General features: G+C 37.0%; 1 protein-coding gene across 8 annotated transcripts in view; it reads right to left on the minus strand.

Moving 5' to 3' along the window:
• Window positions 1–13,573, minus strand: part of GAK (cyclin G associated kinase) — a 77,758-nt gene that overhangs the window by 25,468 nt on the left and 38,717 nt on the right. For 7 of the 8 annotated variants that reach the window (XM_074857282.1, XM_074857283.1, XM_074857280.1 and 4 more), the window contains 7 exons: window positions 9,083–9,216; window positions 8,638–8,832; window positions 7,502–7,619; window positions 4,444–4,523; window positions 3,911–4,104; window positions 1,903–2,061; window positions 675–1,148 (listed from right to left, as the gene is read on the minus strand). In XM_074857282.1, the coding sequence (XP_074713383.1) occupies window positions 675–1,148; window positions 1,903–2,061; window positions 3,911–4,104; window positions 4,444–4,523; window positions 7,502–7,619; window positions 8,638–8,832; window positions 9,083–9,216 (1,354 nt within the window). The remainder of the gene's footprint in view (window positions 1–674; window positions 1,149–1,902; window positions 2,062–3,910; window positions 4,105–4,443; window positions 4,524–7,501; window positions 7,620–8,637; window positions 8,833–9,082; window positions 9,217–13,573) is intronic. The other variant, XM_074857281.1, reaches the window with a different exon arrangement.

Below are 13,573 nucleotides of genomic sequence, written 5' to 3' on the forward strand. Positions count from 1 at the left end.
ATCTATTGGTAAGCGGAACAGAACCTCTAAACCAAAACACCTTGTTTTAAATACCAAATAGATAGCTGTGTAACATTCTCTTTCAGGATACAGACATGCCAACATCAGTAAAATCAGCAATAAAACACCTTTTAGCAGTACCATTATCCTACTGGTTTGAACAGTAATCTATAGGATTTCCAGCTGTCTAGCAGTTTTACATGATTAAGACTCAAAAATCCCACACAGATATTTGACCTAAGCAGCACAGCTCTGTACCACATCTAATGCTACTGCTTTACATAAAGTGCAAGAAAGTACTAAGTTATTAAAACTCTTAGCCAGAGAAGTTATTTACATGTGGATTTAGAAAAGGATCTAGCACATAATGTTTGTATGGGAAAGCTATGGATTCTTTAAGTATACTGAATGTCCTTTAAATTCAAAATTTGATACTTTTCTGTTTACATGGTTTAAAGCTAATAGGATATTGTCAACATAACAAAATATCTGGGAATATACAGCAATTTCTCTCCTTCACGCAGTAAAAACACTTATTCTGTGCAGATTCTTACTGTAGACCAACATGTCTTCAGTGTACAGATCAAAATATGGTACTACTTTTCCAAGCATATAGCAAGCAACAGCTTTAATCTGTTGGCCAGCCAAAGAGTACTAATGTTAAGTTTACGTACCTGAAGACATGGCTGCTGCTGAAGACGTACCCTGAGTAGCAGCTGGACAGTGACTGCTGAAAAAGAAGTCTGTTCCTTGTCCAAGGAGATCTCCAGTGGGCTCTTCTGAAATCTCTGATACATTACCCACAAAGAGATTGTTCAGTAAGTCCGCATTACTTGATGAAGAGTTTATTCCTGAGATAGGTTGTTTCTGTTCTGGTGAAATATCAAAGTCTAGTCCCAGTAAGTCTACATTCTCTTCAGGAAGAGATTTTTCTAACAGTGTAGATTGAGCTTCAAAATTGGCTTCAAAAAGCAAGTCTCCTTCTGGAGTAATAGAGTCTTTTTCATCAACAATTACTGCACTTTCTTCACCTGAAAATGTAGGGAATTCCTCATCTGAAAGATCACTCTCTTCCCTGTCATCAGATAGCTGAACACGATCATTTTTAGATGAACTGTCCTCTATTCCACTTTCTGGACATTTTCCTTCTTAAAAAGAAATAACAACTTTAGATTACCAGGATTCTTCTGCCAATAATAAGACAGACTTATATGGTGAGATCACATGAAATCAATCCTTGATTAATCAAAACTCACAAAAGACTTGGTGAAAAAAGAACTGTTGCCTCTGTACAGGGCAGCCAAAGGGGCAGCTCACCACCATACTTACCACTCTGCAAGGGTAGGTATTACGAATTTTTTTAAATGTGACTGACTTGGACATTCACCTCGGGAATCATACCACTTACAGCTTAGAAGATCACTCTATAAGCACTGCTCCACTCAATGATTGAGCATTCAATGACAGCATAAGCAGTTGCTGAGCAGTATTTGCCAACAAAGCAAAACCCAGAAAAAAGGACTTATATGCACAATAAAGTTACATTTTCTCAGTCCATTCCTACTGATCTGGACTCCACTGGCTACTTTTTTCTTCTGTTCCTCACCCAGCCTAAGTGTGGCTGTGGGAATGCAAAGGCTTCCTTGCCTTTAAAGTTAAAGATTTTTGCAGAAGAACAAAAATTTAGCTCAGCATTTAAGTTACATACAAAACCAAAAACCACTACTTGGTGTTTATCCAAATGAAGCAGAATGACCACTTGGTTAGTCTGGAGAGCTCACCCTTTAAATAGCTTTTTCTCATGGACTGGTGAAATAGTGACTTTTACTGCATAAGAAGGCACTTATTGGAAGGTGCACAAGACAAAAACATACAACAGTTATTTCAGAGGACAACCTGTACCTTTCCAGTCCAGAGAATGAAAGAAGTTATTTGCATCAGTGCTACTGCTATGTGGGGATTCTGTATCAGTAGGTGCACTTTCTGAAGACTGCTCCAGCTGAGATGCTTCTGCTTCATACTGTGCAGTTGAACCCGGTTGTCTAGGCAGCTCCGGTTTCCCTATAAAACAGATTTTAAGCCAGAACCCTTGAAGAGAAACTTCTAAAACTCAATCCTGGTCATAGCAGCTGCTATTTGACTTGCAGACTGACTGCTATAGTAAGACGACCATCTCGAACTATCTCTTGCTCTCCCAAGGCAAATTCCCACCCCCACTCCCCATTTAAAATCTCACTGTTAACTTTGTTTCAACTGAAAAAGCTTGTAACACCCTGTTTTCAACCATAACACTAAATTAAGTCAGATTTCTAGAAAAACACTCAAGCATTCTATTTACATTTGTAGGAAAATGTAATTAACACCTCACTTGTACCACCCATCCCTAAAATACGCAAGAGCAATGAACAGCATCTGCAGTAAGGAACAGAACATCAGAAAAGAGCAAATACAGCTATAGAAAAAACCTCAAGTCAAAGAACACAGAGTTAACAAACATCTCAGAAGAGTTAAGTAATACACTGTGTGCTGCGAATACTTGTATTTCTTATTTTACTGAGATGAGATATTGAGTGACTCTTGTGCAAGACTGAGTTGAGCTGAGTTAGCTACTGCTGTATAATCTTTCAAAAAGGAAGTTTCCTCAAGGCAAATAAGACGACTCCCTAAAATAATATGTGTTCATCCACTGTTTAAAAAGAATGGGATGAATGCTTGGGAGGAAGTTATTTGTCTAAATACCAAACCGGTAGAGCACTTTTTCACCCTCCTACATACTCAGTTGTAGCTTACAGAGATGCTGGAAAAAATAGTCTGTCCCTGAAAACGTAGATGAAAGATCAGGATTAATGAAATACTTGCAAATTCAATTTCAATAAGGCAAGTTTTATAAAACCAGTTCACAGCATTTGCTCTTGTCCTATTCCATCCCCACCAGTTTTAAGAAATATTTTCAACAATTTGAAAGCCTTACAGTTCATTTATCAATCAAAAAGTGAAAGTGACTTGAATAGGAGTAATTTTTACAGATCCTCGTTATCACTGTAACACCTTAACTTTAGTGAGCTGAGCTGTGTTCACAGTGGGATTTTTAAAATCTATATAAACTAAGTTAAATAGAAAATTACCTAAATCATAATATAAACCAAACATATCCTGCAAAAAAAAAAGATAGCAGCCATTACCTTGTATCAAAAGAAATGTAATTAACATGTTATTAGGAGCAGAGAGTAAGATTTCATGTATGGTGTGTTAAAATCACCACAATAGTCTCCACTGTGCTTTTTATTCTGGAAGCACAGAGAAGGCTCAAGAGCCTTAATGAAAATGTCAAAGCTAATTACTGATACCAGAAGAAGAAAGATACTAAACAGCATTAACTGGAATTAATGCAGGCATCTACAGATGAAGCACAGAACATGTAGTATTAAAAAACTTAGATGTCTGCTGGATCACATTTGGAGAAGTTGAGAAATTGAATTACAACATTACTTGGCTATACATAAGAAGGATCTAGATAAACACCTTCATATTTAAGACCATTTGTGAGGAATGCTCAGGTGATTTTAAGTGAAGTGATAATGGTGTCAGTTTAGGCAAATACAGCTCTTTCAAGACATTTTGCCTACAAATTCTGGCTGTCACAATTCCGTTTGGTAAAATCCCTGCAAATAGCATATTCATAGCTTTAAAGCAAGCAAATGTAATGACAGTGGAGGTAACATGAGGATAATTATAGTACATTATTGAAGGATAATTTATACTCCTTCATACTATACAATTTTTAAGTTATATTTACAAAAAAACGCTTTCAAATGTCACTTAAAAGAACATCAGAAATGAAACAAAAGCCTCAAACTCTAAGTATATTAGAAACTTATCATGTTCTCTAGTTTCTCAAGAGATTCATTACCAAATTTTGATAAAATCTCTTGTTGTTCCTCTCGGGTGGAGAAAAGAATCTTGGGATTCAGTCCCTTTATATTCATGTTATCCCATGGTGGCTGTTCACAGCTAGGTCTATCTCTGGGCTCCACCTCTACTTCCAGATTGACTTGAAATAAATCAGGATATTTTTCTTGTATATCACAGGCATCCAGATCATACCTGCAAAGATACATAAAAGTAGCTTGTTGATACTGATGGCTAACTAGTTTTGTCTTGGACTGCAGTGAATTTAAACTTTATAGAAATTAGTATAAGGCTTAAAACATGCTGTAGCTACTTATTTTTTCCACAGGTGGTATTTTGGTAGAGAATTTATTTTTGTGTCATGAACAAAGCCTTCAGTTTCCTGGAGGTGAGAAAACAAAGAATCTTCTTGCAATCGAAGTAATTTACTTCCTACACTGACTGTAGTTCCTTCCCCCACCATATGTTAGTTTGGCAGGTTAAACAGTTTCAAGAAAACTTCTTCCAATCTCCCACAAAACCGTGTCAACATACTTGGCAAATTTCACTGTGGTGGCATTTCGGGGCACAAAACCTGTGTGGAACTGAATCTGAAACATCTTCATTGAAGCCATCTGTTTAAAACAAGAAATACAGGGAAACTGCATAAATCCACACAAGCAGTACACAGAGTGTTCTGCCTTTAATATAGCAAGTATTTTCAGTATTTAAAATATTTTTAAAGTATTTATTTTGCTACCGCTTCAGTTTAATTCCATGTATACTTTATCTTGAGAGATTTAAATTCCGTTTAAGACAGAACGTAGATAAATCTATTACTACCAGAAACAAACCAAGAGACCATGAACCAGATATATCTCAACAGTTGCCTCAGACTATCAAAAGCTTAAATATTTCCAGACTCTGTTCTAGAGGATGAAACTGCATGACCTTTATTACTTTTCTGATTAACATACACTCAGAAAAACTTGTTATGCAATGCACTAATCAAGAAATATGTCATATATAAAGGAGTCCATTCAGAACAGTTTTAAATGTAGCACATTTAAAAGGACAATTCATAAGACATGCAAAGAGTTCTTTTTTCTATGCAGCTTAAGTCAACCATTTATCCCAGACAGAATTACAGGGCTTTTCCAAATTAACTCATTATAACCATTCAACTTTCCCACCTCTTCTGCTGAAAGAAAGTGCCTGATCAGCACATGAGAGTCCAGAAAATGCTACTATAGAAGACTGATGTAGTTCCTGGTTTTGCACTAATCCAAATTACAGCAAACTGATAAATCAGCAATGTATTTGTTCCCTGGCTTTAGTTGCAAAACACATGGAATACTCTTGTCAGTCCTCCCTTACAAAGCAAGTAATGCAGCAATAGTACAGTAAAAATGATATAATAAAATTCAATTATGAAAGCTGTAAAAGGAACAAGCTTTAGAAAACTTTTCTCTTAGGATATTATTAATAGCAGGAATAATTAATAAATAGATATTGTTTTATAGGCTTAATTAATAGAGCACAGGTGCTCTAGGAACAATACTGACAGTTTAAGCAACTTAGAAAAGCTAAGTAATGAAAAACTAGACATAGATTAAGTATATGTTAAATACAACATTTTGAGTCTTTTCTCAGAAGTCTAAAAGTGAATTATGATGAAGATTGTTCAGAAGATAAGTAACCATGATGACCGAAGACTGCATCAATGAGCAGTGGTGTCCGAAGAGGAATTAGAACAGAATGGTAAGAACTAGTCAAAACTGTGGAATACAATGGACTTTTGAAATTGATGATGAATTGAGAGCTGAAACTTCCTGGAAAATCACCAAAGACACTTTGTATTGTATGTTATATCATACATATAGAGGGTGCTTTTTGTTAGCTGTTGCCACTCGTTGAGGTGGTGGCCCAACTCTGAGTTGTTAATAAAGCAAGCCTAGAGATACCCAGTCTGGTGAAATCCTTTAACAAAAGCTTTCCTTGTAAATGAGCCTTTATTGAACATTATAACCGGAAGTCAAGTAACAGGCAAAGCACTGCCAGCAAGTTGAGAGAGGTGATCTTTCCCCTCTATGCAGCACTGGTGAGGCCACATCTGAAGTCCTGTGTCCAGTGCTGGGCTACTCAGTGCAAGAGAGACATAGACATACTGGAGAGAGTTCCTCTGATCCATCCATCCCTACCATAAACTACATATGAAAACTGGAACAACCTATTAAATCAGTTTCCTTAATCCCTTGCTACACAAGGCATTTCCTAGAAGATAAACTAAATCCTCTCTCAAATTAACTGTGAGGAAGTGGGAGACATTCCCAATGCCCAGCTCTAGGCACTTAACAGCAATATTGAAATGTGGGGGTTGATCTCTATAAGAGTTCTGCAGAGAGCTTCAGGGGACACACTGAATATTGTTCCATCAAAGCTCCAAACCAGGATCACCACAAACACTGTTATGTATCATGTGTTATAGCAGTTGGATGAGAAAATGCTAATCTTTTCCAATCAATGCATTGGAAACCACAAGGAAACCCTATCATCACTGAAACTGAGATTGCACAAGAAGTATAAGCTAACCTTGGCTGAATTCTCCCCTATTGTATGCCTTCTGCACTGAAGACCCTGAGCATAATAACACTAGTTACTTTTGTGCATTAGAGACCACTTCACTAAGCTTTCAGTTTTGAGGTGTTCTGGAAAATCTGGCCCATAGCACTCGGGGGACATTAAGAATGTCTTGAACCTGTGCAACGTGACAAGATTTGATACTCACCTTCCTACATAGAAAGTAGAAAAAACACAGGGAAAACAATTTCAGTAACGGTAGATATGTATAAACATGCTTGTTTGTCTCAAATGTATGGCAACTGAAGAACCTCTGGATCAATTTTCACAATGCTCCAAGTTACCCTAACCTCTGCACTACCCCTATCTTTTACATGGATCTCCAAGTTTAATTTGGGTTACTCATCTGGAGAAAAAAACATAATTCCTTTTTAGAAATTTGAAGACAGGCTTTATTAGCAAGTTTTCTGTTATCTTGCAATACAGGTCAAATACATAGTTGAATTAAAAAAAAGGAGACATGCATTCTCACTAAGAGAACAAAAACCAGTAAGAAAATAATTTATAAATGCTCATCCTGGCTCTAGTAATAGGGTACAAAATCACATGTATTTTTCTAGCATATTTTGTACAGGTAGTCCCTGAAATTCCACTTTTCTACTGAGTGATATTTTTCCTTTGATTGCAGTTTGTGTGCAGAGAACTAAAGAGTTCTGGCTTGTTGTGCAACTTAACAGATAACCACCACTGCCTCAAAAAAATACCTAGGGGCTTTCCATGCAAGTAACTATCACTACTGAAGTAATTTTCAGAAATGCTTACTGAAGAATCGACATGCAGAGCACTAAGAATGGACGTACTTATTAGGTTTGAAAAGGCTGAATTGCCAAGTACATGAAAGCCTCACACATTTCTTTGAACAAAGAATAGCAAATAAAGCCATGTACTTAATGAGATCACAAATACCAGTATGATACAAAACTGCAACAAGAAAAAGGAAATCCTCCATGTAGGCTGTTAAATTTATCATTACCTTGGCTTGTAGTCGGCCTCCTAGTGTTGACCTGGCATGATAGATCACAATGAGAACATCTCCCTGAACTGTTATACCTAGTGGAATTACTGCTTTCCCATCTTCAATTTTAAACTCCCTGACAAAAAAAAATCATAACCACAATTAATTTCATGTAAAAGAAAATAGTATATTACCTTATGTTTAGTTTAGTTTCTCCAAGGCCTTCAATATCAATCCATAAAAATCTGCTTCAAGGATAAGCAATTCACTCTAAATGATTAAAACTTAAAACCTGCTCTAAAAGTAACAAGATTAACGGTTGCCTACAGCAGAGCAACAGCCATACGTAGGCTCATAGGTCTCAAATCAAATATGGGAGAAATGTGACTTCAACAAGCTGATGGGAAATGCAAGAGACAGCATATTATAAAGGAAGCTGTTCCAAAGTAAGGTACAGAGAGAAACTGTAGCTGCACTGCTGTGACATGAAGGACTCCCACTAAGGGACAGTGGTAAAGAAAAAGAGCAGAAAATGTTATTATAACACCACATAGCTGTTTCTATCCTGCTCTCCTCAAATTCATTAAACTCCTTTTGGGGCTTGGATTTATAGGAAAGCTAGAAGGACTTTATTATTCTCTCATCTTTCCTCTGTCTGTGCCTATCTACACCTAGTACTGCTCTTCCTGTGCTGTATTACAACAGCAGACACCATAGCTGTACAGGAGCTAATAAGCACTGCTCTTACAACTACGGTGCTTAGGCAATCCTTACTGTTTCCATTACTGAGATACGATGTTCAGTTCAGTATATGTACACCAGGGGTCAGTCTTCCTCGTTTACACCACACGGAGTGAGAGGAAAGAGGGTCTTGCTCACCACTGCCTCCCAGTGCCTACCGTACCACCCTACCATCATCCCCACTTTCTGCAGGAAGAGATCCAAACTGCTATTATAACCACGTTGTCTCTTCTCCATGATTTACTTTTCAAGATCACCTAGAAGGGGATAGAGGAGCTGTTCCATACGTTAAAAAAGCTTTCTGCTGAACTGGCACATGCAAAATTGTGCTTTTGCCTCCCAGTAAGGACTTCATATTTTAGTCTACAAAAACATGGCATGCTGTTTCAGAGCAAATCATAAGCTGTACTTACTTCATTTTGTCATATTCCTGGGAGGTAGTGGTTACTCTGTCATCTCCCACATAAACTTCACAAAAAGGCCTGCAGCCATTACGCTGCTTACTGAAAAGAGGAACTGGAGTCATGATGATTGATCTGACAAGGATAGGCTTGCTGTGAGGAATAATGGGTTCTTCAGCCATCATGTCACACATGTATTCAATGTATCTGCCAAAACCAGAAGGTACTAGTTTAGCCAGAGAACCAAATTCTAAAAATGGGTGAACACAATGGGCTCACAAAATTCAGAACTACTTTCTCTACTCATGTTACATCCATTTTTCCAAGTATTTTGCTGTTTGAACACATATATTATTGAAATAATTTATCTTCCTAAAAAGCATCCTGTAAAAATAGTAGCATATTCACAATTGCATAAATACTTGCTTCAACAGTACCCTACAGACTGCTACCATACCTTTTATGAGAAGGCCAAATGCCAGGAGGACAGCGTTTCATACTGAACATATACACTGCAGCTTCAGCAGTAGTGAAGAGACGACAGAAGCACAGAAAAGAACAAACTACAACAGCAGATGCTGCTCTTCCATCCTACAATAAAAATTGTAACTTTGTTATTAAACCTAGTGGAAAAAGCATTACATAAGTTACTGAAGAACATGCTATCTCCTTACTTAATGTAATGAAGTCCAAAGTCTAGTGTGATCATTAGATTTGAAGTTTGTACATGAATGAAGTGTTTTGATTTCCACACAATACTAAAGACATATTAACTTCTTGCTCGTGTGAATAATTGCTTTACCTTAACACTGAAATTTTCAATTGATGTTTATTACCTTATCACTAATATCCATTTTTGAGTTTGTTTCCTGGCTGCTACCTGAAATCCCAGTTCAGTGCTATTTTTAGCTGAAAATCATGGACTTCTGCTACAAGAGAAGTCCTAAGATTCAGAAGAACTAAGCCACGCTAAACTCTTTAGTCTTCTGACTAAAACTGCCTGAGGTTAACAGCTTGCCACAAAACTAAGAGAAGGAAATTAAAACACTGAACATCTTTCTGTAGGGTCCACAGCTACACACATCCCAGATTCATCGCGACATTATAAAAGACTGAAGATTCAGAAGAAGTAATGGTCAACAGAACAGGACCTCTGAAGGTTTTTTGCTAGCAACACGGAACAGATTTTTTTTGTAGTCATTTGGCATACGAGTGTGGAAGTGGAGAAGAATTTGTTTTAACAGGAATTTCCTTCAAAACCAAGCTTCTATTCTAACCATTACTTAGATCAATGAAAAGGTCTGCCAAGCACCATAAGAGACAGATCTTTAAAGAGCAGTTCAGCAAATCAATATTATTAATGCTGGTGTAACTAGCAAGTCCAACGATTTCCAGATTTTCCATGATTTTCACTAAACTAGTCTATGATTCTATGGGCTAGATCCTGCCTTTCAGTTAAATTTCACACAGATGGAACAAAAACATGGTCCCTGCCCTAAGATGCCTACATCTATGAATGCAAGGGAAGAATGAAACAACACTGATCAGCCTGACAAGCAGTTACCTATGTACACTTGCATTACAAAGCCACTTCCAAATTAAAGTACCACACGAAGGGGAGAATAATCATTGTACAATGAGGTCAGCAAGCAAGTCACAGCAAACCTTTTGCCACTGAAGTCAGAGGACAACTTCACAAGACTTTAAAGACCACTTTATAACCAGAAATATCTTACTCATTAGTAAACAAATGACAGATGACAGAACCTTGGACTTCAGAAAGAAGCTTGATAAGTTGCAGGATGGGAGCAAAACACTTCCATACATAGATGAGACAGTAATGTAAGCAAACTGTAAGCAACATTGTAAGAAAATGTTAAGTATGTACTAGACTTCCAAGACATAGTACTGTTACAAACCTCTCATTGATTAGCCTTCCAATTCCCTTCAGTACCACCTAGGATAATCTCTAGAACCCCAAAACTCAATTTAAAGAACAGAATAAGAATCCACAAATTTAAGACATAAAGGTTCCTAAATTAAAAGAAAAAAATTAAATGCATAACAGATCAGAAAACTACCCTTCTGGATAACTTTTCAGTAGGTTATTATTTCCAGTGTAATTAGTACTTCCAACTTCAGCTACAACAGAAACACAAAATCTATAGAGGAAAATATTAGGAGGTTCCTAAAAGAAAGGAATAATATTAGCTACGTAGAAATACTGCCAGAAAATCACTACCCCCTTAGTAGACGGGATCATGTACACTAAGAGTAATTCTTCCGCATATTAAAATAACGCCTCAATTACACAGAGCAAGTTGGGTGACACTACCCATAGAGACAAAAAAAAAATATACCAAACCCTTTAGTAATACGGTTTACGACCTTTCTTTCTCTTTTGAGAGATGGTTTATTCCTTAGCTAGAAATCAGTGAACTAGAAAAGGCTATAGTAAATATCTCTAATGTGGTGGAAAAAATTAGAAATGCTACAACTGACACAATAGAAACATTACAGAAGGAAATTACCGAAATTTCTAAAGTCACCCTTCAAAATAGAATGACTCTAGACATAATGTTGGCTTCACATGGAGGAGTGCGTGCAATTATGAATTCTAGTTGTTGTACATGCATAGACAAAACAGGAAAATATAGATTTAAAAATAATAAAGTAACAGGCATCTTGCAAGAAATACAAAAGGACAATACTTCCTTAGACTTTAAAAAAATATAGAACAAGCTTACTTCATAGTTACCAAACTTCAGATAATTAAAACAATTACTTATATTGATTATAAAAATAGCTGTAATAATTATAGTAACTTACTTGACAATTCAATGTTATAACTTCTATTCATGATATAGAAAATTCATTTAAATGGATAGAACTATAGGCACTATACCCTCAAAAGAAAAAGGGGGGAATGAAAGGGCTCAAATGAATTAATTTCTGACAATTATTAAGACTAAACTGTGATGTATGAGCTTTGCTTGCTTTTTGCTTCATTTGTTTCTCAAGGACTCCTGACTTCTCAACCGTTTCCTTAGGTCTCTGTTTAGGTAACATTAAAATGCTCATTAGGCTCCCTACGTAATCACTGATAGCAGACTCAAGCCCTTCAATGGATACTTGAGCAATTCCTAGAATGGGAAACTAAGATTTTGGGGGAGGGCAGTGGGGGACGGGACGGACTCAAACAAAGGGACACAGAGACCCTATTATAGGGAGGATGATTTTGCTGATTTAGGAAGGCACCTGGACTTTACTTCACAGCGCGTGGTCTGGAAAGAGGGTCAACAAGTGAACACTGTGAAGAAGACTACTTCCTTCCTCCCTCGACCACAAAAGACCCTTCACTATTTGCACTATGCATGCCTGGACTATGTAAATGTATTCCAGGAACTCATTACCATAAGACACCCCTTTCCAGGAAATCTAATGAATATAGTTTGTGTGTATATAAACTGATGTCCCTTGCTAATTCTTAGGAGCCCTTATGGTGGAGAATCCCCAGGGTAACTCCAGCACTGCTAATAAAGTTGAGTCAACTTCTTTGTTTCAGTAAGAATTTCATTTTTTCCTTGTACGTTTTGACAAGGATGATGGATCCTGGCTACAAAAATAAACAATCCTCAGGCATAAACAATCATTAAGGCTGCAATAGAAAACAATGCCTGGGAAAAACTAGATTTTGAGCATAAGTTTTGTCCCAAAGCCTTAAAAAGCTAGAGGAGTTTTGTGTCTAAACTATTTTGAAAAGAAATAACCTCCATAAAATAAATTATACATCACACTTCCTAGTGTGCATATAATTATCTTAATTTAGTTCATTTAAACACAGGTCAAACACAGCTATCTGAACACTTAAGCACACTTGGAGAGCTGCAGCATACCCAGTTGCAAGTCTCTTTGCCATTAAGTTCCACCAACATGATCTTGTACTCACACCTTCTTAAAGCTGTGCAAGTTTTCAAGGATGACCATCACTGCATGGCCCCAAATAATTACATAGAGCAAAGAGTTACTGCAGATATCCAGGAATTACTCCAGCCTCTGGCATGTGCTACAGTCTTCTGGTATTGACAGAACAGGATGGTAATTAAAAACAGATCCCAGTCATTGCCAGTCCAGAAAGACTTAGCTGTAGCTGAAGCAGGGAGCTGCCATTTAATTCTTGTTTTCAACTGCTGTTCTTAACTTGATCAAATTACAGTGTAAAAATTTAAGAATTCACTGCATTATTGCAAACCTCTATGGTAAAGATCAAAAGACCAGGAAGCCCTACCTGGTTCTGAATCCCAGCCACCTTAGAGGCAGTTTCAGATTTACAAGAAGCAACTCTCATGTTTTGTTATCCAAGAAAGTGTATTAGACCAAAACATTGTATGTCTACCAGACAAAGCATTATTTTCAACCTAGATTTCCCAGCTTTTGAATCTACAAAAATTTCTAGCTAGATGAATCCAAGACACATATTGCAGCTACCATGTCTTGTAGTTCTGGTCTATGTTCTTCACATCAAATCTGGGATGCAGTCACATATATACAAGCTTCCCTCACACCTGAGGAAAAGGTACCTTTTAGTTAGGTACCTTAAAGGAAATACTGCAAGGGAGCTAATTCATCATATCTGCTACTTACCTATTTGACCAGCAATCATGTGATACTTAGCTACTGAAAGTACCACTTTAATACAGAATTAGATTCCTAACCTCATAGCAGCACTGAAAATCCCACCCGTTTTCAGGAGCTGGCACTAACTGATTTTTTCCATGCAAAACACTGTATAAGGAAGTACGCTTTGCAAGATTAACAAATCCTCTTTTTGAGTCTGATAGTGATATTCCATATAGACTACTATACCATATCAAAGGACTGGTTATGAGTGCTTTCCAGCAGCATCATAAGCATTTTAACAACTACCATGTTACTCTCTTTACTGCAC

This window comes from Strix uralensis, chromosome Z (assembly GCF_047716275.1).
Source record: "Strix uralensis isolate ZFMK-TIS-50842 chromosome Z, bStrUra1, whole genome shotgun sequence".
Taxonomy (NCBI): Eukaryota; Metazoa; Chordata; class Aves; order Strigiformes; family Strigidae; genus Strix; species Strix uralensis.